This window comes from Tupaia chinensis, unplaced genomic scaffold (genome assembly GCF_000334495.1).
Source record: "Tupaia chinensis unplaced genomic scaffold, TupChi_1.0 Scaffold000303_1, whole genome shotgun sequence".
Taxonomy (NCBI): Eukaryota; Metazoa; Chordata; class Mammalia; order Scandentia; family Tupaiidae; genus Tupaia; species Tupaia belangeri.
Window position 1 is genome coordinate 1,421,873 of NW_006159793.1, and position 27,679 is coordinate 1,449,551.

General features: G+C 43.4%; 1 protein-coding gene across 3 annotated transcripts in view; it reads left to right on the plus strand.

Moving 5' to 3' along the window:
* The window catches only part of HMGXB3 (HMG-box containing 3), a 51,904-nt gene that overhangs the window by 1,911 nt on the left and 22,314 nt on the right, over positions 1 to 27,679 (plus strand). For all 3 annotated transcript variants that reach the window (XM_006150883.3, XM_027772814.1, XM_014588742.2), the window contains 8 exons: positions 2,617 to 2,755; positions 4,784 to 4,958; positions 8,352 to 8,849; positions 10,215 to 10,313; positions 14,650 to 14,781; positions 20,958 to 21,376; positions 23,650 to 23,825; positions 23,957 to 24,054. In XM_006150883.3, coding sequence (XP_006150945.2) covers positions 2,619 to 2,755; positions 4,784 to 4,958; positions 8,352 to 8,849; positions 10,215 to 10,313; positions 14,650 to 14,781; positions 20,958 to 21,376; positions 23,650 to 23,825; positions 23,957 to 24,054 — 1,734 coding nt within the window. In that variant the 5' untranslated portion in view covers positions 2,617 to 2,618. The remainder of the gene's footprint in view (positions 1 to 2,616; positions 2,756 to 4,783; positions 4,959 to 8,351; positions 8,850 to 10,214; positions 10,314 to 14,649; positions 14,782 to 20,957; positions 21,377 to 23,649; positions 23,826 to 23,956; positions 24,055 to 27,679) is intronic.

Consider the following 27,679-nt stretch of genomic DNA (forward strand, 5'->3'; position numbering starts at 1 on the left):
GACAGAATATTTTTTTTTTTTTTTTTTTTTGCTTTTATGTTTGTCTTTTTTTTAGATGGAGTCTTGCTGTCTCTGGATTCTGTTGCTTACAGTCACATCACTATGCCTGTTTTTTTTTGTTTGTTTGTTTGTTTGTTTGTTTTTTAAATGAGGAGAGAAGTAATCTAGAGTTGATACAGAACTAAAAAATCTTAGGAGTAATATGTTCTTAATCTGGAGTACGTCTTTAAAGTAGGGGATGGGACGAGCAAATGGCGTAATGATTATGTTGCTGTACTCGCAGTAATTGACCGTCGTTCGAGTCCTAGACCCAGTGGGCTTAAAACTCATATGTGTGCATGCGTGCCCAAAATCCCAAGAGGAGAATGGAGAAGGGGTTGTGGCACAGCCATTCCCCTGGGGGATGATTTCTTCCTGTCTGTCTCTCTCTCTCTCTCTCTCTCTGTCTCTGTCTCTCCGGTGAGCACATATGCCCTATAGCAAAAAAACTCTCTAAAAATAAAGAAAGAAAAATGAAATTATAGGGGAGAGTCTTTAGCTTTCACAACCGTGTCCCAAGGATTCTTGCCTCCCAAGTAGGAGCCACTAAGTTGGTCATCCGTATCTCCCAGTAGAAACAGCTGCAGTGGGGGGTGTGGAATAGTCTTGTCTGAGAGCATGTGGTTGGAGTTTAGATTTGAGATCCAAGCCTCCTGACCCAGTGTGCAGGGCTCCTTTGCCATCATCCTTTGTTGAACAGCTCACCATTCATAAAATGAGGTCTAAATGAGACGTGAGTGGCTTTTGTACCACACATGTCAGGGCTGAGTTTACTACCACTACTCCTTCCCAGAATCCTGAATTTCCTCTGATAGATTTTTTAGGAGCTACTACGTTATCTCCCTTATAAAATTCAAATGGTTTCTGGGAATCTTTCTCTAAGGATCGAGTCTCACAGTGAAACCCCAATATACAACTTGGCAACAAATAAACTAGCTATCCTTGAGCTAGTCATCCATTTTACTTTTTTATGCCTGCCTTCTTTTAGACGTAAAAGCTGTTGTTAGATTCTCTGTTTGGCCAGTGCCAGAGGGTGAATGTCAGTCTGTCAGATTACTGTGCTGCCCAATATCACAGCCACTAGCCATATGTGGATACTTCAATTAATTGATAAAACGAAATTAATTTAGTTACTCGGCTGCATGTCTAGTGCTCAGTAGCTGGATGTGGCTGGTGGCTGCTATATTGGACTGCACAGACATAGAACAGTTCCGTCATCATGGAGTATTGAACAGTGTTGGCTTAGGAAGGTTGCCAGTAGAAATGGATAGTGTAGCATAATGAAAGACGGCCCAGACAGTGGATTTTTGGTTTTAGTTTTGCTTTTTAAAATAGAAAAACTCCTTTAGGTCCCTGTTTGGGTCTGATGGCTTCAGGCAGATTGTTAAGCATCTCAGTCTTTCATTTGTACAGCAGGTGACTGCACTCAGATGGAGTTTTCTTTCACATCTCTTGAATCTTATACCATGAGCCTGGGATGCTGGGTGAGACCTCTCTATACATGTCAGAGAGGGAGAACTGGACCTAAAGCAGCCAAAGCTGCTGATAGGGGTGTAAAGAAGGCTCGTACACATAGGCAGCTGCTGCATGTCTGAATGAATGAATGACTCAAAGAGACCCTTTCCTTATTAAAGTCTTGAGGGCTGGGGCCTGCAGGAGGTGTAGAGGTTAAGGCGCTGGACTCCCACATGGTCTACTGTGGTTCGAGTCCTGAACTGGCAACTTGAAACTTACTCCAGGTGCATATGCAGGTGTGCCCAAAATCCCAGGTAGGGATTGCAACGTGGCCATCCTTCCCAGGGGATGATTTCTTTTCTTTTCTTTTTTTGGGGAGAGGTTTTTGCTCTAGGGCACGTGCGCTCACCAGAAAGAGAGAAACAGAAGGTGAGAAATCACCCCCTGGGGTTGGTCACGCAGCAATCCCTTCTCCATTCTCCTCTCGGGATCTTGGGCACGCACGCACACGCACCTGCGTGAGTTTAAGCCGCCGGGTCTAGGGACTTGAACTGCGGTCGACTACAGGGAGTTCAGCGACATAGCCATTATGCTAACTGCTGGTCCCCCAGGGGGTGATTTCTCACTTTCTCTCTCTCTGGTGAACACACATACCCTATAGCCAAAAAAAAAAAAAAAAGTCTCTCAAAAGAAAGTCATGAGGGAGGGACTAAGACTTCTGACTCTTGGCCCATTTCCAAAGTAGAATCCTTGTAATGTAGGATTCTTGTAATGTGGTGTTAATAAATCATTGTGTTGAAGAATTACTCTCTCTCATCGGTGAATATAAGTGAAAATGCTATCTAAGCCATTGCCTCAGTTTGCCTGGTCATAGGAATGACCCGAGATATTTGTTAAAAGCTTGTCGATTTCCATGCCTTCTAGAAATTCTGGTTTAGAAGGGCTGATGTGGAGCCCTGCCGTCTGTATGCTTAACAAAGCAGGTGCTTCTCAGGAACTGTTGAGTTTGGGAAGTGTCTCAAGTAAGGACCTTGCAGAGGTAAGGGATTATTTGATTAAGAGCCTGCTGCCTCTTTTAGGGTAGATTCTTCAAACTTTGTATTTGACTTTCCTCTCTTTTAGCCATGGATGCATCATATGATGGTACTGAGGTAACTGTCGTGATGGAGGAAATTGAGGAAGCCTACTGTTATACCTCTCCTGGGCCACCCAAGAAGAAGAAAAAGTATAAAATACATGGAGAAAAGGCCAAGAAACCCAGGTTAGTCACATTTCAGTTGCTACTGGCATTTATAAACAAATCTACTTGGACAGCTGTGCAGAAGGAGGCTTTAAGGTTCATTGAGAAAGAATGCAATTGTTGAAGTTTCAGGACGAGTGGTGGTTGGGGGAGCGGGAGAAGGGTGTAGGAAGTGACTGGACTTAATGCCAGACTTTGCCATTCCTGGCCAGACTGTGCTTATGTTTCCAGGTTATTGAAGGAAATTGGACTCCACATGGTAGCTACTATTGAGTCATCTGGAAAGTCACGATGCATTTTTGCATAGAAAAACAGAGAGAAATATGTCACTGACTTTTCCGAAACCTAATATATATGAAAGAACTACATTAAGTATTTTGCCTTTTTTTTTTTTTTTTTTTTGGGGTTTTTGCTTTAGGGCACACTTGCCAAAAAGACAGAGGCAGACAGAGAGACAAAGCGAGAAATCACCCACCGGGGGGATGGCCACACCACAATCCTTTCTCCTCCATCCTCCTCTTGGGATCTTGGGCATGCATACACGTGCATGTGCCCAGTGTGAGTTTAAGCCACCAGGTCTGGTACTCGAACTACGGTCGACTACATGGGAGTCTAGCTACATAGCTGTTAAGCCAACTGCTGGTCTGTACATTAAATATTTTACCATTGCTATTTAAGTATTTAAAACACGGTAATAATAAAATCACAGAACTATGAATAGTACCAAAGTACTGTAGAGAATATCCAGTTGCCCTAGTCTCTCTGTTCACAAACACTCCAAGCTTCTTACTGAGGCTACCAGCATTGCGTCTCTTTGATAATTCTACTTGTTTTCCTCTGCCAGTTCTGGGTAGGTGCTGTTGACTAGTTAGATGACCCAAGGCTGTTAGAGAAGTGAGAGTGTATGTGGAATGAGATGGGTAATCAGCCCCTACCTGTTCCCTAGGAATGGAACGACAGGACCCCTGTATGCTTCTTGAATAAGTTTACATTTATACATATTTATATAAGTGCGTGTGTGTGTGTATATGTACACACACATACATACATACACACATACGCATAATGTATATACATAAAATTGCCAGAAGGTGCGTGTGTTTGCCAGAGAGAGAGAGAGTACCACCCGATGGGGTGTAGTCATGTCACAGTCCTTTTCCCTCTTTCTCCATCCCATCAGGATTTGGGGTATGTATGCACACATGCCTATAGTGTTTTTCAAACTTCCAGCCTTGAATTTCAACCATGGTTGACTGTGTGAGATCTGGCTCCCAATGCATAGTGCTTAACATTGTGCTATGAGGTTACGTGTGTGTTCATAAGTACTTTTTTTTTTCACTGTAGGATATGTGTACTTGCTACAAAGAAAAAGAGAAAAGGAAAAGCACCCTCTGTGGAGAAGAGTCATGCTGTGATCTCTTCTCTATCTTGCCTTCCTTTGGGGATTTTGGGTGTGCTTGCACATGTGCCCAGATTGCAGTTGTGTTGGCCATGTGGGATCTGTCTGCCTGTGCACAGTGCTTAACCATGGTATTATGGGGCTGGCTGTGATTCGGGTTTTAAACCTAACCATTACCGCAGGAAAAGTAGTCAGTAGGAAGATCAACCCAGGAGCCTTCACTTCCAGGTTTCTGAAGGGAGAACAGCCATGCAGACTTCTTTCTTTGTTTGTTTCTTTTTTTTTTTTTTAAGAATTACTTATTTAATTTTATTTATTATTGTTATCACTTTTTCATTTGCTCCAGAGCATGTGCACTCAACAGAGAGAGAGAGGGAGGGGGGGAGAGAGAGAAAGTAAGCTGCCAGGTCTGGGACTCAAACTGGGGCCAGCGATATGAGAGTTTGTCACGCAGATTTCTTTACTATTCATTTTGGCTGCCTCCAAACACCATGGTGGGGGGTGTTATTTAAATGTTTCTTTGCTTGACTTTGTCCTTGTTTAGATAAATGGCTTGAAATGAGAAGCTGGGTTTGGTATCAACCCTCTTGGCTACCAAATCCTGCCATTGTAATACTTAGTGGTTTACTAAGATGTCATTGCTTCCTCAGGTCTGCCTACCTTCTATACTACTACGACATCTACCTGAAAGTGCAGCAGGAGCTCCCTCACCTCCCTCAGTCCGAGATCAATAAGAAGATTAGTGAGAGTTGGAGGCTCCTCAGTGTGGCTGAGAGGAGTTACTACTTGGAGAAGGCAAAACTAGAGAAAGAAGGTTTGGATCCTGTAAGTAATTCTTTCCACCTCATTTCTCCATTGGTGCATGATGAAGGCCTTAGGGAGCTTCCCCCCCTCCCATTTTCCTGTTTTCTTTTCCTAGGAAAACTTCTCACCTTACCTTAATTGAGGTGGTGCTATTTCTTCCTTGATGGTGTGCTGCACTCTTCTGTCCTTTTTGATTGCAGCAGTACATTTTATGAGTTCTTAGCAGTGAGTCTTAGGTTCCTTTTTGGAATTTTAACATAACTTGGAAGCCCCCCAGCCTCATGAGTAGTTATATTTTCTTATAATACAGTAATTTATATGAATATTTCTCCTATACCATGAGTTTTTGTACTACAAGTTAAGTGTAATGTGTTATTTTAAAGAATTATTTAACTTTATTTTATTTTTCTTTAAATTTGCCCAGAGAGGGACAGAAGAGAGAGAAAGTGAGAAAGCAAGTCGCCAGGTCTAGGACTTGAACTGCGGTCAGCCATGTGGGGAGTCCAGTGAGTGCCCTTAGTCACCACACCACCTGCTGGCCCCAGTGTAATGTATTTATTTTGTATTATCAGTTATATCCAAGAATTGGGCTTGCATATTTAGAGGTAGGAACAGCTGCATTGTGTAATATTACATTCTTTTGTTACCACTGGTGGTAACAGCAGTAGACACAAAGATTCAGTGTTAAAGCCAGAGATGATGGAGGAGGTTTAGGCTTTGGTACTTGAATGAAAGAACTAGCCCAGAAGCATTTAGTTTTATATCTGTCAGCAGTTTTGTTATTTCTAGTTCACAATAACAACATACACTGACAACTATTTAAAACTTTTTTTTTAACTGAAATGCTTACAGGAAAAGTAACTTTGCTATTACAAGCTGATACCTTTTAACCTTAACTTCCTTTTAAAATTGAAACAGTTGTCTTTAACTTTTTGCTAATGTAGACTAAAGCTTCCTTAGGAACCGCAAGAACGATAATGCAGAACAGGCTGCATTTTCTCTTGTGGGAGCCCATCTGCCACTGCCATTTGGATTATTTTGTCCTTATTGGCCTGGCATTCTTCTCCCTGAAAGAGGCTTGTTTTACTTGCCGTCTTGCAGACACCACTCTATTTCCTCCTCAACGTGATTTGTTTATAACGGTAAATCTGGGAGGTGATCCCTGTCAGGGAGAGGGAAGGTGGAATCTATTCCTTTTTTCCCATGATAACATCAGCAATCTTTTTGTCCATGATAAAGAAAATTTTACGTAATTCTGGAGTGGTTTAATTTTTAGCACTAGGTAAGTTGATATCAAGAGTTTTTAAAAATTAAAATAAATCATAAGAATTCTTTATGTTTCCCACCATCTCCACCGCATACTGACTTGGTCAATAAAAACCACTCTGGGGAACCAGCAGTTAGCGTAATGGCTATGTCGCTGGACTCCCACGTAGTCGACCGCGGTTCATGTCCCGGACCCGGTGGCTTAAAAAACTCACGCCGGGTGCATGTGCGTGCGTGCCCAAGATCCCGAGAGGAGAATGGAGGAGAAGGGATTGCGGCGTGACCATCCCCCCTGGGGGGTGATTTCTCGCTTTCTGTCTCTGTGTCTCTCTCTGTCTGTCTGACAAGCACACGCGCCCTACAGTGAAAATCTCTCAAAAATACCACTCTGTAGTACACGCAATATCCACTGACCATATAGTAAGGAAAGATGGCATTTTCTGAGCATCCGGGGTGAAGCTTTGTGTTTACCCTCCCAGGTTGCCTGGTATGAAGGTGAGACCCTCCTGCTTGAATACCGTGGGAGGCCGTGAGAGCCTGTGGCAGTCTGTCCCCTCCACCGCCCTCAGGTCTGCCAAGTGCAAGGCCATGGTTCTGGTGTTATTCTTTCCAGTTTGTAAAATGAATGCCACCTGGGCCATCCTGGTTTGTTCATGCTTGAATTTATCTAGTCCAGACCATTTTGTGTATTTATCACCATATGGCTTTAGTCTGCCAGCCTATCAGCTTCAAAGGGTGACTTCAGACAGTGTCAGGTCCCCACACCTCCCAGTAACAGCTCCGTAAAGGATTTGGACTGTCTGCTTTCATGCCTCATCTGAGTGCTTTAAACTTTTCATCTCTCAGTATTTTCTTTGCCTTAAGTAGTTTTACAGCTTCTTGCTTTTGATACTATTGTAGTTTGACTTTGGCATTCCTTTTAAAAGATGTTCCTGAAGTCGTTTTTTTGTCCCCTTTGATTTCACTTTTCACTTTGAATTTTTCTATTTTCCTTATTAGAATACTTGCAATTTAAATTGAAAAAATAATAGCCATATAGGGTTGTGCTTCTAGCATCTGGTCTTCTGGGTCCTTAGGGGACCTCGCTTGGAGTTTTACCGCTTACTAATTTTGTGTTTGGGGGAAGTTTACGTTCTTGAATTTTGGCCTCAATTTCCCCAGTTTAAAAGAGGATAATAATAGTATATAACTTTATAGTGTTTATATGGTAAAATCAGATAATGGATTTGCAGACATTTTCAAAACCTTAAGATGCCATAATAGATCAGTGTTCATATTTTTTTTTAATTACCAGAGAGTACATGTACTTAGCAGACAGTGAATGGGTGTAGTCACACTGTAGTCCTTTCTCTGCTTCTCCATCCTGTTTATATTCTGGGCATGCACACACCCAGCATGTTTTTGTAAGCCGCAGGGGCCAAGATTTGAACCTCAAGGTATCCATTTCCCTGAACCACTAAGCCATGGGGCCAGTACCATATATATGTACTTTTTTTTTAATGTATTTTTTTTCTTAATACATTCAGGACCATCAGATACCCCTTCTGCATACACGTTTTCTCATGAAGCCTTCTTAGCTCCATGATCTGTTTATCCTCTTTGTAACTCTACGTGTACCAACGAAGTCAGAGTCCTTACCTGCTGCCTTAAGTTCCAGCTTGGCCTTTGACTTGTATTTTGTGTGTTTTGGGTTTTTATTAGGTATTGTGCATTCTGGTGTTTAAATCTTATGCTACTGTAGAATCTTACTGTATCAAAGTTCAAAGGGAACCCTTAAGTTTTCAGATGCAGCACCCTTTTACCCATAGGGCAGCTGAAGCCTGAAGCAGGGAAGGGGTTTAGTTAAGACTATGCCAGACCTGGGATTCAGGTCACAGTTTCAGATGCCAAGATCAGGGCCCTTTGCAGAGTTCGGTCCTTGTTCACTGCTTTTTGTGTGATTGAGGAGTAAGCTGCGTTGGCTAACATGAGATTCAAATGAAAATGACAGTGCTTTTAAGAGAAGCTGACCCTGTCGAGCTAGGTCCATAGAGTTGAGTTTTTTGGGTCTCATTTGCAGAAAACCAATGAGGTCATAAACGTATATCCACATTGTCTTAGTCCATTCATTTTTGCTTCTCTCCCACCTCTTGGCCGCTGCTTCCTCAGAACTCTAAGCTCTCTGCACTGACTGCTGTGGTTCCGGACATCCCAGGTTTCCGCAAGATCCTCCCCCGCTCAGATTACATCATCATCCCCAAGAGCAGCCTACAGGAGGACCGGAGCTGCCCTCAGCTGGAACTATGTGTGGCTCAGAACCAGATGTCCTCGAAAGGCCCTCCTCTTGTGTCCAGCACTGCCCCGGAGACAGTGCCCAGCCATGCAGGCGTGGCAGAGCAGTGCCTGGCTGTGGACGCCCTGGCTGAGGAGGTAGGAGCCCTTGCCCAGCCAGGTGCTGTGCAGGAGATCGCCACCTCAGAGATCCTCAGCCAGGATGTGCTCCTAGAGGAGGCGTCCCTGGAAGTAGGGGAGAGCCACCAACCTTACCCGACAAGCCTGGTAATTGAAGAGACTTTAGTGAACGGCTCCCCGGACCTTCCCACTGGAAGCCTGGCTGTGTCCCACCCCCACGTCGGGGAGAGTGTGTCAGTGGTAACAGTCATGAGGGTAAGTGGCTTTGGTACTGATGTCTTTTGTTTTATGGAGTTGCTGAGTGGGTACCATGTCGTGTGATTCTGGAGCAGTGGTCGTAGGGCACTTCTTGGGACTGCGGTTCTCTGTAGTGTTTCCTGTCCCTGGGCTTGCTCCAAAGTTTTCTTCAGTTTCTTTTTTTTTTTTTTTGGAGAGATTTTCACTGTAGGGCGCGTGCGCTCGCCAGACAGACAGAGACATAGAGACAGAAAGCAAGAAATCACCCCCCAGGGGGGATGGTCACGCCGCAATCCCTTCTCCATTCTCCTCTCGGGATCTTGGGCACGCACGCACACGCGCCCGGCGTGAGTTTTAAGCCACCGGGTCCGGGACACAAACCGCAGTCGACTACGTGGGAGTCCAGCAACATAGCCATTACGCTAACTGCTGGTTCCCAGTTTTCTTCAGTTTCTTATCAACTCCTACCCACTCCTCTTTGCCCAGCTTAGCCAGAAATTTCTTCACACAAGATGGTATGTGAGGTACATTGGCAGGTGAGCTAGAATTGGTATTTGGGCTGCCTATGATTCAGTCAGGGTCTGCCAGGCTGTTGATATCAGTCAGGATTTTTTGTTCCCTGAACACTGTTTCAGCAAGCACAGTGTACTGTGAACTGGATATGAGAATGTTCAAAAGGTCTTCCTGGGCACAGGTAGGGTAGGAAGAAGTTCTCTTTGTGGCCAGGTTGAGGGGACTGATTGCTGAGAAAGAAGAGGCAGGTCTCTTTGCAGTGGCCTAAGGTTCATGCTCAGTTGAAGGAAAGCAGTTGTTTCAGTGATTCCACACTTGGTCCTCTGGGAGTGGGGGAGCTGCCACCATGCCTAGCATATGACCTGCTGTACGGTATTACCCTAGGCAGACATCCTCAGAGGGTTGGGATGCTTAGACTGAGAGGACCAGTATGCCGTAGCCCTCATGGCCTCGGCAGAAGACAGCACGTCCTTCCAGGTCTAAATCCTTTTTATTTTTTGCTTTGGTGCTGTGTATGATAATGATGCATACCCTTGGCCTGGTAGATTAATAGGGTGCCAGGCACATCTATTCAATAGAGTCAAAAGTTTTTTTTTTTTTTTTTTTTTTTAATCTTGGAGGAGGTCCTGGGTTTCTTAGAATCTCAGTTTTCTAACCTGTTAAATGAGTATGGTACACTTCCTATGCTAATAGTTTCCTCTTTCTTTAGTCCTATTTATTTTGAGATCATTGTAGATTCACTTCTTTTGATAAACACAGTTGGATAAGCTCATTGCCGTTACTGGGCTTGATCCAGTCTTGATCCAGTTGTGGGTGGCCCTAGGTGTTCTTTGCTGTTTCAGTGAAGCTGTCACTTTCCATTGCCTGCAGGATTCCAGTGAGAGTGGCTCCTCGGCCCCAGCCACGCAGTTCATCATGTTGCCTCTACCTGCCTATTCAGTTGTGGAAAACCCCACCTCCATCAAACTGGTTAGTATGTGGGGAACTGACGGTTCTTAGAACCTTGAGACATTGGGACTGGCAGAGGTGTCAGGGATTCTCCAGTCCTTGTGGTTCTTAGTTTGTTTTAAGGTTTTTGCTATAGGGCGTGTGCACTTACCAGAGAGGAAAGACAGAAAGAGATGGTAAGAGGGGAAGTGAGAAATCAGCCCCCAAGGCAACTGGCCATGCCACAGTCCCTTCTCTTCTGGATGTACACATGTGCCAGGCATGAATTTCAAGTCACTGGGTCTGGGATTCAAACCGCGGTTGATCACATCAGAGTCTAGCACCTTAACCACAATGCCATCTGCTGGTCCCACATGCTCCATGTGTTTTTAACTGGAGAGTTCTGTAGATAGAGCTCCACAGTATCCGTGAACTCCCCTGAGGTTGTATACAGACTTTTTTCCTAGAGAGCATTTTCCTGGGATAGGTTATATGGCTTTTATTTAAATTTCAGGAGCATATATGATTGAGAAAAATTAAGGAGCCACTGATTTAATTAATTACTTTACAGATGAAAAAGGCCCAGAGAAGAGAAGGTATTTCTTATTAAGATATCTGAGCTACAAAACAATCAGGATTCTGGTTCTTTTCTTTTTCTTTTTCTTTTTTTTTTTTTTTTTTTTTTGCTAGTGAGTACAGGAAAGTCATGTTGTATTTTTCTGTGTTTTTCTATGCAAAAAATGTGTCATGACTTTCCCGACAATCCAGTACACAATTGGCCATTTGGAATTAGTTCGCCTTAACCACCAGGCTACAGAGCTAGCCCTCTTTCTTTTTCTTCTTTTTCTTCTTTTTCTTTTCTTTTTTTTTTGTGATTTGCCAGAAGGTGTATGTGCACTTGCCACAGAAAGAGAGAGAAAGCACCCCCAATCAGACATGGCCATGCTGTAATCCCCTCTGCATTTCTCCATGCTATTGGGACTGTGGACACTCATCATGTGTATGCACCCAGCATGTGTTTCAAGCCACTGGGTATAGGACTCGAACCACGCAGTCAGCCATTTGGGATCCAGCCACCCTAACCACCACACCACTGGCTGGCCCTATGAGAAGGTTTTTAATTGTAAGTCCAATTTTTTATTTTTATTGTTTTCAGTTTTTGCTTTAGGGCACATGTGCTCACCAGAGAGAGACACAGTGAGAAATTACCTCCCGGGTGGATAGCCACACCATATTCCTTCCTCCACACCCCCCCATCATCATCCCCAACAGAACTCTGTAGTCATTAAATAGTAACACTCCCATGCCCCCATTGTCATAGCCCTTAGTAATCTCTATTCTGTCTCTATGAATTTGCATCTTCTAGGTACTCCTTGTGTCTAAGTGGGATCATATAAATATTGCCATTCAGGTGTGGCATTTTTCCCCCATTAGAGAGAACAAGCAGAAAAGAGAGAAATTTTTTTTTTTTTTTTGAGAGATTTTCGCTATAGGGCGCATGCGCTCGCCAGACAGACAGAGAGAGACATAGAGACAGAAAGCGAGAAATCACCCCCCGGGGGGATGGTCACGCCACAATCCCTTCTCCTCCATTCTCCTCTCGGGATCTTGGGCACATACGCACACATGCCCGGCGTGAGTTTTAAGACACTGGGTCCGGGACGTGAACTGCGGTCGACTACGTGGGAGTCCAGTGACATAGCCATTACGCCAACTGCTGGTCCCCAAGAGAGAAATTCTTGACAGAGTATTCACAAGGTCATTTCACAGTCCTCCTGCCCCAGCCTCCCAGTTAGCTAGGTCCACAGGTATATGCTACCACACCCAAACTGCATAGGTTGGCTCAAAAATGGACCCTGAGCCTCCCCTGCAGACTTAGCCACTGAACAGCAGAGCCTGCCCACTTGTGCTACTATGGCTGCCCCTTGTGTGTGCTTTTGTTTTCCTTTTTAAAAATTTTTCCAGGGGACCAGCAGTTAGCATGTAATGGCTATGTCACTGGACTCCCATGTAGTCGACCACGGTTCAAGTCCTGGACCCAGTGGCTTAAACTCACACCGGGTGCATGTGCATGCATGCCTAAGATCCCAAGGGGAGAATGGAGGATAAGGGATTGCGGCATAGCCATCCCCCCTGGGGGGTGATTTCTTGCTTTCTGTCTCTCTGTCTTTCTGGAGAGCACACGTGACCTATAGCAAAATCCTCTCCCCTGCAAAAAAATTTTTTTTTTCCAGAGAGTACATGCTGGTGAGAGGGAGGAAAATGGAGAAAGCAGCCCTCAATAGGATGTTTTCATGTTGCTGTACTTCTCCATTTCTGTGTCCTGTCAGGATTTTGAGCATGCATGCATACACACCTGGCATGTTTTTCAAGCCTCCAGGGCTGGGATTTAAACCATGCAGTTGGTCATATGGAAAATGGTTCCCTTAACCACCAGCCCATGGGGCCAGCCCTCTAGTAATATTATTTTCTCTGTAATCTACTTTGTCTGATTTCTAGTTTTTTATTTTTTATTGTTACTGGCAAGGTATATCTTTTTCATCTTCTTACTTGTAACTAATTTCTATCTTCGTTATTTAAAGTGGTTTTGTTTTTGAGAGCATATACTTGAATATAAAAGCAAGACTCATTCAACAATCCTTTTTTAAAATTTTTATTTATTTATTTATTTTTAGATTATTGCCATAGGGCATATGTGTTCGTCAGAGAGAGAGACAGAGACTGAGAGAGGGGAGGTGAGAAATCACCCACGTAGGGGGAATGTTTCCATTTTCATGATAGTTTACTAATAGAACTAATCTATCTTGAATTTTTAATCTGCTTTCTGGGGGGTGTTTGGAATGACGAGTGTATCAGGCCCTAGTCTGAGAAAAGATCAGAGGTGTTTGATATCCTAGTAATGACAGTTTCTCACAGATCTGTAGAATCTTTTACAGTTTACTAAGTGAATGTTTCCTCATTTGTCCCTTCATTTGGGATACACCTGTGAAATAGGAAGAACATGTGATTGTACAGAGGAGGAAACCCAGGGCCTACAAGTTTAGACTGTTCAGTGTGTTGGTGGCAAAGTTGGAACCCAGAGCCTGATCTCTTTCCTTGGTGCCAATACCTTTGTGTACTCTTTTTTGACCTGGTACTGCTATCATCATTGCTTTTTTTTTTTTTTTTTTTTTTTTCTGTCCTCCTGGCAGAGGTAGCTCGTGGCAGTTTGGTGTTTTCCCAAGGGAGGATATTGCTTTTTGGCCATCCTAGGGAAGCTGGGATTAATAGCTGGGTAAACATAAGTGACAGAGTAAATCTGACAGGGAAGTAATTTCTTTCCAGCTTTAATCTGGAAATGGAGCATAGCTAATGAATGAGTAATTTTTATTTGTAGTTGAAATGTAGTAACCCATTGTATAATAATATACCCTGCTCAAAAGGAGATTAGTGGAAATAGTGAGATAGTGAGAACTAGTGGCTGAATATATTTTTTTCTCTTTTTTTTTTTTTAAGAGAGAGTTTTACTATGGGGTGCATATGCTCACTGGAGAGAGAGAGACAGAAAGTGAGAAATCACCCCCCAGGGAGGGTGGCCATGCCACAGTCCTTTCTCCATTCTCCTCTTGGCATTTTGGGCACAGACACACACATGCCCGGCATGAGTTTTAAGCCGCAGGATCTAGGACTCAAACCATGGTCAACTACATGGGAGTCCAGTGACATAACCATTATGCCATCTGCCAGTCCCAGCTGAATATATTTTCATATGCAAACAACTAGATTCTGTTGAGTGTCAGAGGACCTGGTTTCTACTGGATTTCCCTCTCATTTTTCCAATAACTGCAAATTTACTTTTAAATGTCTAAACCTGGGTCCTGGGTTCTCTGACTTTTAACTAATAAGAATGAATATGGAATGAATTTAGAGGCAGAGGAGTGCAGCTGGTACATATAAGGAGTCTAGGACCAAAAATCAGTGATCCAGATCACGGGTATAGCTCTGCCCTTGAGCCACTGTCTTATTTGGGGTTGAGCACTCAACTTCTCTAAACCCTAGTAGTAATCACACCTAATATCGCTGAGAGTAACAAATGAGATATTAGTAAAGTATTTAGCACCGTGTGCTGCTTTGCTCTATTAGTAGCAATTACTACTTTATTCATTTTTCTGGTACCTGGCTGTGCAACCTTAGTCATCTGTCTTCCACCATTTGAACTCGGTTTCCCCATATCAAAAAACTGAACTCTTACCTTGGAACCTTTCCAGCTGTGTCCTTTTATGATACTATGTATTGGCTCTCCTTCTACAGGCCGGTGTCTTCGTATTGCTGCGGTTGTAATGGTCATCAGGGTCTAAGAGTTTGGTTTGTGATGCTGATTCTGACACTCTCTCTGCAGACCACTACCTATACCCGCCGGGGCCATGGAACATGCACTAGCCCAGGTTGCTCCTTTACGTACGTCACCAGGCACAAACCACCCAAGTGCCCTACCTGTGGTAACTTCCTTGGAGGAAAATGGATCCCAAAGGTAAGAGTCATTGGCCATCACTGCTTTAGAAACCCAACAAAGTAGGCTTCCTGCTGCTCTTAGGGACAGGCGACTTTTAAGAGTTCATATTCATTTTCATTTTCTCACTACACTAAGAAATCACTTTCATTGTAAACTGTTTAAGAAAAGAAAAGCAAAATAGATTAAAATGTTGTCCATAATTTTATACAAGCCAAAGAAAAGCCATTATTGGTTTACATTTTGGTATATTTTCTTCCAGTTTTTTCTGTGAAGAAGTTTTGTGTCTTTTTTAATTTAATAATAAATCATGTCATTAAATATTCTTCAAAAATACTGTCCTTAATTTCTTCATCATTTCCCATGAATACCATGTTAATATTATTCACTCCCTGTTATGGATGAATTTCACAATTCACTGTCCACACTGGCTGCCTAACTATTATGCAGGTCCAAAGCTCTGTCTTTTCACTTCTTAGCTCAAAATCCTTTCAGTCTCTTATAGCTCCTATTGAAAGTGGGCACTCTTAATTTGAAATTTGAAATCTTCCATAGTCTAACTTGATGAATGTACACTGTCTACCCACTTGCCCCTCTCTCCCAGCCTACCTCTCTCCCTCCTTCCTAAAGCCAACTCTTTGGTTACTTTTTAAAATTTTACCATAGGGTGTGTGCGCGCTTACCAGAGAGAGGGAGAGAGAGAGAAAAAGTGAGTATTCACTCCTCAGGGATGACCAAGTTGCAGTCCCTTCTGCACCATTCTCCCCTAGGGATTTTGGACACATGCTCCTGGCATGGTTGTCAAGACTTGGTTCGAGATTTGAACCATGCTGTGGGCCATATAGGATCCAGCTGCGTTAATCTCCATGCCACCTGCTGGCCCATCTATTTGTTTTTCTGTGCCTGTTATGGATGCATAATCATGGTTTGTGGCTCTTTTAAACGTTAGTTTGTCCATGAAACACCTCTGGGTTTTCTTAGGGAAGGAGGGGTGGCTTTACCTGTAAAGTATATATGGCTTTAACACTTTTACTTAGTGATCATCACATGTTTTGTTTGTTACTAAAATAATAAAGAGCATGTACACACAGAGAGAGCATGGACGAGAGAAGGACCTTTGACAGGGTCTTGTCATGTTGCGATCCCCTTTCCTCAGCCCTCCACCTCCTCTGTGTCTCCCCTTTCCCTTCCTCCAGAATATTTTCTGGACAATCTGGGGATCAAGACCTGTGACCAGCCATGTGGCTTCCAGCCTTGCTGGTCACTGTGACCACCTGTCATAATGGCTGAACTGTCATCACCATTTGAAAGTGTTGCTGTTCATGTCACGTGAGCTGCTTTCATTCCCCACAGCCTTTGCCCATAGTAGATGCTCAGGACACAAATGAGCCTCGCACTGCACCTTTGTGAGTTCAGTTCAGAACGTGTCGTTAACCTGTTGTCTGCCTGGCACTGACTCTGTAACACATACTTGCAACCTTTTAAATGAGACTAACTTTTTAAGTCCAAAGTGAGTAAAGTAGGCAGTAAGTTTCTCAGGTCAGAGAGGAGAGACATTAGGGCTGAAATAGGGAAGGTTTTACAAAGGATATGGTCTTGAAGGAGTAATAGAATTTGGTAGGTGGGAAAAGAAAGAGAAGACTCGCTTTTGCAAAAATTGCTTAGGCTAGGATTGTGATTCTTATGTGTTTAACTCAACATGGTCCAAACTTACTGGTAGGGAAAACCTGTGTAGCAGCATACCTTTCAATTCTTTCTGGGGCACTGTTCCACAGAACATCTCTGAATACTGGGATGATGACTTTTTTTTTTGGAGAGATTTTCACTGTAGGGCGCGTGCGCTCGCCAGACAGACAGAGACATAGAGACAGAAAGCGAGAAATCACCCCCCGGGGGGATGGTCATGCTGCAGTCCCTTCTCCTCCATTCTCCTCTCGGGATCTTGGGCACGCACGCACACGCGCCCGGCGTGAGTTTTAAGCCACTGGGTCCGGGACACGAACCGCGGTCGACTACGTGGGAGTCCAGCGACATAGCCATTACGCTAACTGCTGGTTCCCTGGGATGATGACTTTTTGTCCTCTGCGTGAGTGTTGGAGTTCAGGATTGCACTGATTCCCAAAGATAGAACAAGATAATTATTGAGATTATAATTCTGGGGCTAGCATGTGGCCTGGTGCTTCAGGCACTGGGCTCCCACATGACCGACAGTAGTTTGGAATTCCAGACCGGGTGGCTTGCTTTCTCACTTTCTCTTTCTCTGGTGACTACAACAAATTAAAAATAATTAGATTAAATTAAATACATGTGGTTAACACAGCTGGATCCCATGTGGTCAACTGTGTGGTTCGAGTCCCAAAGCCAGTGACTTGAAAAACGTGCTAGGTACGTGTACATGTGCCCAAAGGAGAAATGGAAGAGGGGATTGACCTTATCTCCAGCAAGTGTATGCGCCCAAATTAAAAAAAAAAATATATATATATATATGTGTATATATATATATATATTAATTAATTTAAAAAACATCCTGGGACCAGCCTGTGACCTGGTGGTTAAGGAAGCTGGACCCTACATGTCTGACTGTGCCCTTTGAGTCATAGACCAGGCACTTTGAAAAACACGTGGGGCAAGTGTGTGCACAAAATCCCAAAGGAGGGAGAAATGAAAAAACTTAGCATGACCGTTCTCCAAAGGGAATGCTTTCTCCCTATCCCTCATTATCTTTCTCTTTCTCTGCCAAGCACATGTGCCCTCTAGCAAATTAAAAATGTGTATACATATATAAAATTCTGGAGTCAGCTATGGAACCTTGAGCAAGTCATTTTCTGTCTCCACTCCTTGACTGAAGTTTCCTCACATCTGTAAGTGGCAGTTAATAATAGTGCCCACCTTATTAAGGCTGTTGGAAGGTTCAAATGAGATTATATAAAGTGGATGGCACAGTCTCTGTGCATATTATGTCGTCAGTAAAATTCCCCTGCTGTCATCCTGACTGACAGCAGTATAATTAATCTCTGCTGCTGCTGTTCATGTTAATCCCATCTAGGGTCAGGAAGGCCCTGGTACCAGTGTCTCAGGAGGTTTTGATGACTTTCTTTGCTCTCCTCTGGGGTACCTCTGTGAAGCTATGGATTTATTCCTGCTCTACTTCCCAAAGAGGCCTTTTCTTGTGTTGTTCTGGTGTCATAATAATCGTGGCTGTATTAGCCCATGAAAAGTCTGGCATAGCTCCCAATAAGCTGGTGAACAAAAGATAGTGTATAATAAAGCAGTTTAGCTCGAGGCTTCATTCTAATGGGTGGTCCAGTGGAGGTCACTAAGATGTCTAAGTGGGCAGCTGGTCGTATTTACCCTCCATCTTGAAAGAAAATAGCATGAGAAGGGTAGGATGAGTTAAGGGAATGTGAGACCACCAGTCGAGTTTTTTTCTCTGTTTAAATTGTCCAAGCAATCTTTTATGAGGGTTGGTTTTTTTGTTTGTTTGTTTGTTTTTTGATGTGGGGGTTGGTGACAGCCCTTGACAGCCTTCCCCTAGCCTCTCAGCCAGCCAGGGTCATGAGCATTGCTGATGTGTTCAGGTTAACTCAGGATCTGAAGCCAGGGTTCCCATGTGGCTCCAGTATTACGCAGTGTTACCCTACACCCACACCACCGTGACTAAGCCTCCTACAAATGGTTTTTGTTAGAAGTAGTCTGCTAAGTAGGCAGAGTTTTGCTCAAGAGATGAATTTAGTCTTCTGTTTTTCTACTGACTTTAGTGATAATTAGGCTCTGCAGTTTATTTAGAATTTTCTCCATGTTTGATTATTTTTAAATGTTTTTATGAGTGAGAGAGAGAGAGGAGGAGGTCACTTTTGACAGGCATTCTTGCCATGGCACAGTCCTCCTGCCCAGCCTTCCAGTTAGTCAGGATTACAAGTGCATGCCACTGCAGCCCTGCCCGAACCCAGGGCACCGCATGGCCTAGCTTTGTGCATCAGTGTCCTACTGCTTGTGACTCTGCAGCCGGGTCCTTTTCTCCATGTTTACCTATCCTCAGGGGCTATTGTGTGTTATAATGTGAGGCTGTATATTTTTCTTTAAGTGTATTTACTACTTTTTTTCCACAAAAGATAGAGAGACAGACACCTCCAATAGAAAATGCATACATGTGGCTTTAGCATCGAGCAGTGTTGCATTACTGCTGTTCCACTGCATCTGGCCTGCAGAGCTCTTGTAGGTCATTGCCACTGGTTCTTAACCAGGGGAAGTATGCTGCTCAGAAGGCTTTGGAAATATAAGTAGTTTTTGCTAGTCAGTGATGGTCCTGCATAGTGAAGAATTGGTCAAAATGCTGTTTTGACTGTTGACAGAAACTGAGAGCCCCATCCTCTTTTGTTTCATAATGGGGAAATGAGAACTTAGACCAGGAGTCCCCAGCCATTGGACCACACAGCAGGAGGTGAGCAGCAGGAAAGTGAGTGAGCCAAGGTTTCCCTGTACTTAAGGCCACTCCCCTTCACTCATAATACATTGCCACTTGGGCTCCACCCCCTGTCAGATCAGCAGCAGCATTAGATTCTCATAGAAGTGTGAACCCTATTGTGGACTGTGCATGCTCGGGATCTAGGTGTACGCTCTTTATGAGAATCTGATGCTGGATATCTGAGGTGGAATGAGGCAATAATACTAGCACTGGGGAACAACTGCAAATACTACATCATGGTGAGTTGTGTAATTATTTTATTAGATATTACAATGTAATAATAGAAATAAAGTGCACAATAAATGTAATATGCCTGAATTATCCTGAAACCATTCTCCCCAACCCTTGCTGGTCTGTCAAAAAATTGTCTTCCATGAAATTGGTCCCTGGTTGAAAAGGTTGGAGACCACTGATTTAGACCACATAGGAGTAGAGCTGAGCTTGGGTGAAACCCAGCTTTTATGTTTTATGTCCCCTAGCTTCTAATCCTTTTCACATGGAAGAAAACCTGTGTCAGAGACAACTACCGTTTAAAAAAATGTTTTGGGGAGTATGTGTATGTAAATGATGAGACTTTAAAAAGTTTGTGGAAAATAGGATTAAAGTACAGGTTTATTTTGGTGCCAAAAAAAAATCCGTGCACAGTTTTTTCATAATGCATACTTTCTGTAAACTTTTTGAAGAACCCCCGCATGTATATATAAATAATACTGGTATTTGCACCACAGTGCTGATTGGATATTAGCTAAAGCATTGAAGACTTTAAAAGTAGGTCTCTCTGATACGGCAGTATCAGATATCAAGAGATGTGGTGTTTTTTAGCGCATAATTAATATGTATGAGTTAATTTGACCCAGTGTGCAGTATGTGCATATGTGCAGTCGTTCTTCAGACTCATCTGAAAGAATGTGAGGCATAACAGGGTTTTCCCCAAGGCAGTTGGAAATTTGGAGTTTAGCCACTTGAGATTGTGACCACATTGGGATTAACTGAATCTCATAAAAGAACCACCAAGGCAAATAATTTAGAACTTTTAGGCCTAATACCCTTTTCTTGATACTGAGAAATAGGCTTTGAATAATTGAAGTTAAACCCAAATCGGCAACGTATGTGAAACCTTAAGCATGTCAGTAAGAAATGTGTTAGCAGAATATCTTTATCCAAAATGAAGCGGTTAATATGAAAGTGAGAGGAACCTGGGGTCAGAAGGTGGCATGGTGGTTAAGGGTGCTGTACTCCCACATAGCCGACTGCAGTTCGAGTCTTGGACCTGGCGGCTTGCTTTCTCACTTTCCCTCTTGTTTGCTTTCTCTCTCCACCACTCTGTCCCTCTCTGGTCAAATTAAAATAAATAATAAAGTTAAACAAAATAATTCTTTTTAAAAAAAACAAAAACGACGACCTAGGTTCCAATCGGTTTTAGACTTAAGACCTTAAGTTAGCTCTTCTCCGTGGGCCCCAGTTTCTTTAACTGTTTGTATATTTTTTCAAAGATAATTTAAATTTTATTTAGTATTTTTTAGTTTGACCAGAGAGAGAGAGAATGAGAGAGAAAATGAGAAAGCAAGCTGGCAGGTCTGGGGACTAAAGCCATGGCTGTCAACGTTGGAGTCCAACGCCTTAACTACCGCGTAGCCTGCCGGCCCCGATACGTCATTATTAAGATATTTGTGAATGTTATTGTCAGCCGCAGAATGCCTTATGAGTTCAAAGTGTTCGTACTTTTTTCTAGGAAAAGCCAGCGAAAGTCAAAGTGGAATTGGCATCTGGCATCTCCTCCAAAGGCTCTATGGTTAAAAGAAGTCAGCAGCCTGTCACCACGGAGCAAAATGCCTCTAAGGAAAATGCCTCCCAACTGACCGTGGAGAACTCTGAGGCAGTCAGCCAGCTCCTGAGTGTTGCGCCTTCAAGAGAAGCGGGCGAGGAGAACGAGTGGGAGGAAGTGATCATCTCAGACGCTCATGTGTTGGTCAAGGACGCTCCCGGGAATCGCGGCACAGCAGTCACTAAGGTGCCAGTCATCAAGAGCGGTGTGCAGCCTGAGGTGACTCTGAGGACAGCCGAGAATGACGGTGCTGGAGCAGATGTGCCACCACCAGCTGAGGGAACCAGCACCTCTAGTCCACTCCCTGCTCTTAAAAAGCCTCCAGGGTAAGTTGGTGTGTTCATAGATTGCAGGACAGTATTTAGAATACAGCTGTGGAAGTTGCCCATGTTTGTTCTGTCGCTTGTCCTCACAGCATTACTGAGCGAGGCAGCAGAGCCCAGTTAATGGTTCCTGTTTTAGAGAAAGAAAACAAGGCCTCGGAACACGTGAGGGTTTGCTTTTCCCCCGACGCTCGGCTTCCATGCACTGCTGCCAGGTTCCTCCTGCCGCTCTTGTCAGTCTCCCTAAGGAGACCTTGCAGGTCCAGGCTGTAAGCCCTGTATACATACGGGTTGCCAGTCTCAGACGCTGGATATGGAAAGAGAAGCCTTATTAAGGGGCCCTAGAGAAAGAAAGAAAGAAAGAAAGTCTTCATCCAGTGGTCAGGGAACTCCGTTCTGGTGGTGGCTGCCCCCGGCTTCAGCTTGACCTTAGGCATAGTTACTTCTTGCCTCTTGCCTTGAGTTCTCTTCTCTTTGAAAAATTTTGAGTTGCATATTAAGAAAAATTATCCTTGGGACCAGCAGATGGCGTAATGATTATGTTGCTGGACTCCCATGTATTCAGCCATGGTTTGAGCTCTGGACCCAGCAGCTTAAAACTCCCTCTGGGCACATGTGCATGTATGTCCAAAATCCTGAAAGGAGAATGAAGGAAAAGGGATAGCCATCCCCTTGCAGCACAGCCATCCTCTCTGGGAGATGATTTCTCACGCTTTCTCTCTCTCTTTCTGCCTAACGAGCATGTGCTCCCTATAGCACAAATCTTTCTAAGAGAAAAAAAAAATCCTCACAGGCTGACTGTGCAAACAAACAAAAAGATTGTGTATAAAGCATGCAAACTAGGGCCTTGTGGATAGGAGGAAGTCAGAAAACTGGGGCTTGCTTTCCTTCCCCTTTTCCTCCTCAAAGCTCTTCCCAGAGGAAGTTGTGTTCTTGTAACAGAAGGCCCTTAGCGGTTTGTGTCAGTGGTTGTCAGCTGGGAAGAATTTCCCCCAGGAGACATATTGGCAGTGTTTAGAGACTTTGCTGGTTATCACAACTATGGAGGACAGGTGCTGCTGCTAGATAGGGGCTGGAGATCCAGAGGGATACTACACATTCTACAGTTATATGGCCCAAAATGTCAGTAATACCAAAGCTTTGAAATTCTGATTTATATTATGATTTTAAAACTTTTTTTTCCTTTCAATGTGATATGATCATATCAGAATCCCTTCTCCATTTTTCCATCCCATCAGGATTTGGGATACGCACACACATGTATCTGGTGTGTTTTTTAAGTCACTCAGGCTGGGGTTCTAACCTCGTTTGGCCATGGTGGGGGGGGGGAGTTCTGCTCCTTTAACCTCTATTTTGGGACCAGCCCTGTGATGTTTAAATTTATTTGTGCTATGTAGCTTGGCCAAGTTTGGGTATGTCTCTACTGGACATGTACAAAGTTTTTTTTAATCATTATTTCCTAAACAATAATGGTGTAACAGCTATTTACAAACATTTGTACTGTATTAGGTGTTGTAAGTCATCTAGAGATGACTTAAAGTGTATGGGTGGATGTGCAGAGGTCATGTGCAAATATCGTACCATTTTAAATACGGGACTTGAACATGTGCACATTTTTCTGGAACCAGTCATTGGATACAAGGAATAGCTATGTATAGATGTGTGTATATGTATATTTTTTCCCCACTTTTAAAAATTTTCTTAGCGTGGATGGTAGCATAAAATACATACTTGTATGTTTTGCTCTTTTATTAAGCACTGTACATTGGACATGATTTCAAGTCTTTAAAAAGTGAAGCTGTGTACTATAGGTCTTTTGTTTGGGACAAGCGGATCACTTTAGCAAATAGACCTGATACAGGTTCTATGGTCAAAGATGAAGGAAACACGGACTTTTATTTTAGCTGCACTCAGGTGGGCTATTAAGTACTTGCTCTAATTAGAGGCAGAGTTGATGTACTAACTACAAGAGCTATCTATATCATGCATTGTAGGCCCTGTTTTACACTTTGTATCATCGTAATGACTCCGTAACATTAGGCAATTATGACCCCATTTTACGTACTTGGAACTTGAAGTTAACATATGAGTGAAATTACTTGCCCAAGGCTACATATCTGCTTCATGGTTGAACTTGAACACAGTCTGTCTACAACCTGATACAATATTAATAGTTTAACCACCCTACTGCCCCCCAGTGCAGTGCCATTTGGGGATTGCCCTTTTGTTTTCTTCCTCTTGATCCAGAATTTCCAGATTTCCCTTGTGTTTTTCAGAGTTGACCTGCTTACCTCTGGGCCCAGAGCCCCAGAAATTAAAGGCAGAGCGCGGGGCAAGCCCTCATTACTGGCTGCAGCGAGACCCATGAGAGCCATTCTGCCGGCCCCAACTAACGTGGGGCGAGGCAGCAACGTGGGACTACCCAGGGCCAGGCAGGCCTTTCCCCTGAGTGGTGAGGGCTAGGGCAGACCTGGGACGAGGGCTGTATGCTGGGAAGGGGCAGGAGCAGGGTTCAGAACGGGATGAGCGAGGGGAGGACACTAAATGCACCAAAGTGTCCAGTCTGGCTCCTGGTTCTCTCAGATAAGACTCCCTCGGTGCGGACTTGTGGCCTGAAGCCAAGCACGCTGAAGCAGCTGGGCCAGCCCATCCAGCAGCCACCGAGCACTGGAGACATGAAGGTAAGACCCATTTTCCAGCAGCGGCCCTGTTTGGGGGACTGCCTGCTTCCATTTAATGTAACAAAGCAAAAGGCAAACCCCAGGGAGGAGCTTAACCTGAACGATCTGTCTATTTTTTAAGTAATTTTGTTTTTAAAGTATGTGATATACAACTTGGAAAAAAGTTGCAAAAATAAAAATAGTACAAAGAACACCTACATGTTGTACGATGCAGAGCCAAGCATTATTAATATGGTAGCCCATCTTGCTTTATTTGTGCTCATGTATGTTTGTGTGTGTGTAAAATAGTAATTTACTTACTTGGCCTTTTACTTCTAAAATGTGTCTTAGTGTTTTCCTAAGAATAAGATTCTTACTGTCAGAGACCAGCAGTTAGCGTAATGGCTATGTCGCTGGACTCCCACGTAGTCGACCACGGTTCGTGTCCCAGACCCGGTGGCTTAAAACTCACGCCGGGCGTGTGTGCGTGCGTGCCCAAGATCCTGAGAGGAGAATGGAGGAGAAGGGATTGCGGCATGGCCATCCCCCCTGGGGGGTGATTTCTCACTTTCTGTCTCTCTGTCTGTCTCTGTCTGGCGAGTGCACGCGCCCTATAGCAAAAACCTCTCAAAAGAAAAAAAAAAAATTCTTATTGTCTTACTGAATTCTTACCACATCCTTCTACTGAAACATCGATATTCTACTTTACTGTTTGTATTTCAGTTTCATCAATTTTACCCAGTTATGCACTTTATATAGCATTTTTCCTCGTAAGAATAGGGTCTGCTAGAGTCAGATCCTGCATTTAGTTATGATATTTCTGTAGCTTCCTTTTAAAAGTAAATGTATGGTTATTGTAGAAAACACAGCAAATTAAGATAAACTAGAAAGAGAATGGTTCTCTCCCCATCTTGCCATGCAGAATTAGCTACCATTAACAGTCAAGTGTGCACTCTTTCAGCTTTCAAGTCTTTGTCTGATTTTGTGTGTTTATTAAGTCACTATCTAGAGGAGAGGGGAGAAAGTGAGAAAGCATCCCAAAGGCGGGATGGCCACACTGCAGCCACTTACCTGCCTGTCAGTGGGGGCACACATGCATGCACACACGCCCAGGGCAGTATTCCAGCTGTTGGGTCTGGACCTAGAAATGCACAGTCAGTCATGCTGGTACCAGCTGCCATAATCATCACGCCACCAGCTGGCCCATTGAGGGCTTATTTTAAAATATTTTTGAAGCCAAACACATGACTCTTTCTCTGTGTACTAGTTTGTAGTCTATGTTTTCACTCAACTGAATGATAATAGCTATTAAAGATTTCTCAAATGTCAAAATTCCATTTACTTTTTGATTTTAAGCGTTTCCCCCTCCATGTAATGAACATAGTTATTGACTCTAAGTTAGAATTTTTCAAACTCTTTTTGACCATGACTGTTAATAACAAATACATTTTTATGTCACAGCCGAGCAAACATAGACACATCAGTTTTTTGTTTATTGTCAGAGAGCATGTATACTTGTCAGAGAGAGACAGTGTGCGAGGGAGAGAGGTAGCACCCCCAGTGAGGTGTGGTCACACTGTAATCCCTTTCCCTCCATTTCTCCATCCTGCTGGGATTCGGGGCATGCACACACACTCACGGTTTCCAAGCCTCTGGCGCTGTGACTTGAACTGTGTGGTTACCTAAGTGGCGTCCAGCTCTCTTCACTACCAGTCCGCAGAGCCAGCCCCCATTAGAAAGTAATGAAGCAGAGTTTTTATTATATATAGTCACTTTGTGTTTCCCATTCTTATTTGCAAAATGCTGGTTTCAACACATGAAACGAATTTCATGACCCCTTCAGTAGATTGTGGCCTATAGTTTGAAAAAGCTGTTTTGTGGACCAAGTTAGAATAAGAAAATTGGGAGGCCAGCAGGTGACGTATTAGTTAAGGCACGGACTCCCACATGGCCGGCTGCAGTTCAAATCCTGGACTCAGCATCTTGAAACTCATGCTGGGCATCTCTGTGTACATGCCCAAAATCCTGAGAGGAGATGGAAGAGAAGGGATTGTGGCATGGCCATCCCCCTGAAGGGGAGAGTGATATGTCTCTCCCTCTCTGTCTCTATCTCTGTCTTTGTGGTGAATGCACATGCCCTATAGCAGAAATCTCTCTTAAAAGAAAATTTTTTTTAAAGAATAAGAAAATTGGTCTGCCAGGCCAGCAGGTGGTATCATACTTAAGGTGCTGGATTCCACATGGCTGACCACAGTTCGAGTTTTGAACCTAGCCACTGGAAAATCATGCTAGGCATGTGTGCATGCCTGCCCCAAATCCCAAGAGAACGGATTGCTGTGTGGCCATTCCCAGGGGATGATTTCTCACTTGCACTTTCTTCGTGTTTCTCTAGCTAGTGCATGTGCCCTGTGGCAAAAACTTAAAAAAAAAAAAAAGGAGGGACCAGTGGGTGGCGTGGTGATTAAGGCTCTGGACCCTCCCACATGGCTGACCGGGGTTCAAGTCCTGAATCAGGTGGCTTGCTTTCTCACTTCCTCTATCTCACTCTCACCCTCTGTCTCTCTCTGGTCAAACTAAAAATCAATGAATCAATAGATAAAAAATAAAATAAATAATTATTTTTAAAAAAGGAAAGAAAAAGAAAATTGGTCTGCCATCTCTTGTGCCATATGTGCTTTGTCTGATGACTTCCTTTGTTTACAGTTCTAAATTTGCCCTAACAAGAATATGAACTGGCTTTTAGTTTGAGAGCTGTTCTGTTTACCACCCAGATATGGTGCCATTTCTGGATATATGTTTAGTGTCTGTGGTTTCCACATCTGCAGATTCAACTAACTCTGGATTCAGCCAGGTCATGCCAGCTGTCACGAAATGGGGAAGAGATGGTTTCCTAAAAGCGATGCTAAAGAAGTTTTACCTCTTTATTTTTCTTTTCACTAATGTTATTTACAAGTGTGCAGAGATGCCTGAAAGTTTACAGAAGGATATGCATAGGTTTTACACAAATGCTGTGAACGCCATTTTATGAGACTTGCACGTCCCTGGATTTTGTTATTCATGGGATATCCTTTAGCCAGTGGATACTAAGGGACTACTGCAATTTCATCTTTTTTAAAAGTTTGTTTATTTTTAATTTTTTTCATGGTAGCACGCACATGTGTGTATGTAAAAAGAAAGAGTGAGGAAGAGGAAAAAGGAAGGAGACATATCTGGTCACACTATGATCCCCTTCCTCTGACCTCCAGTCTGTTCGATTGTTTTAAGTCGATTAGACTGGAATTCAGACCTTGGTCACCATGTGGGGTCCAGCATTTTCTTTCTCTCTCTTTTTTCAAGTTGCTATAGGGTATGTGCACTTGCCAGGGAGAAACAGAGAGACAGAGTGAGAAAGAAAGAAATCAAGGAAACTTCCCCCAACCCCCAGGGAAATGGCCACATCACATATAATTCCTTCTATTCTCTTAGGATTTTAGGCACACATGAACATGGGCTTAGCATATTTTTAAGCTGCCTGTTTTAGGACTTGAACAGCATATTTGGCCATGTGGGATCCAGCTGCCTTAACTACCATGCCCAGCTAGCCCCCGTCTTTTCTTGTCTTTTCTTTTCTTTTTTTTTTTTTTTGAGAGAGATTTTTGCTATAGGG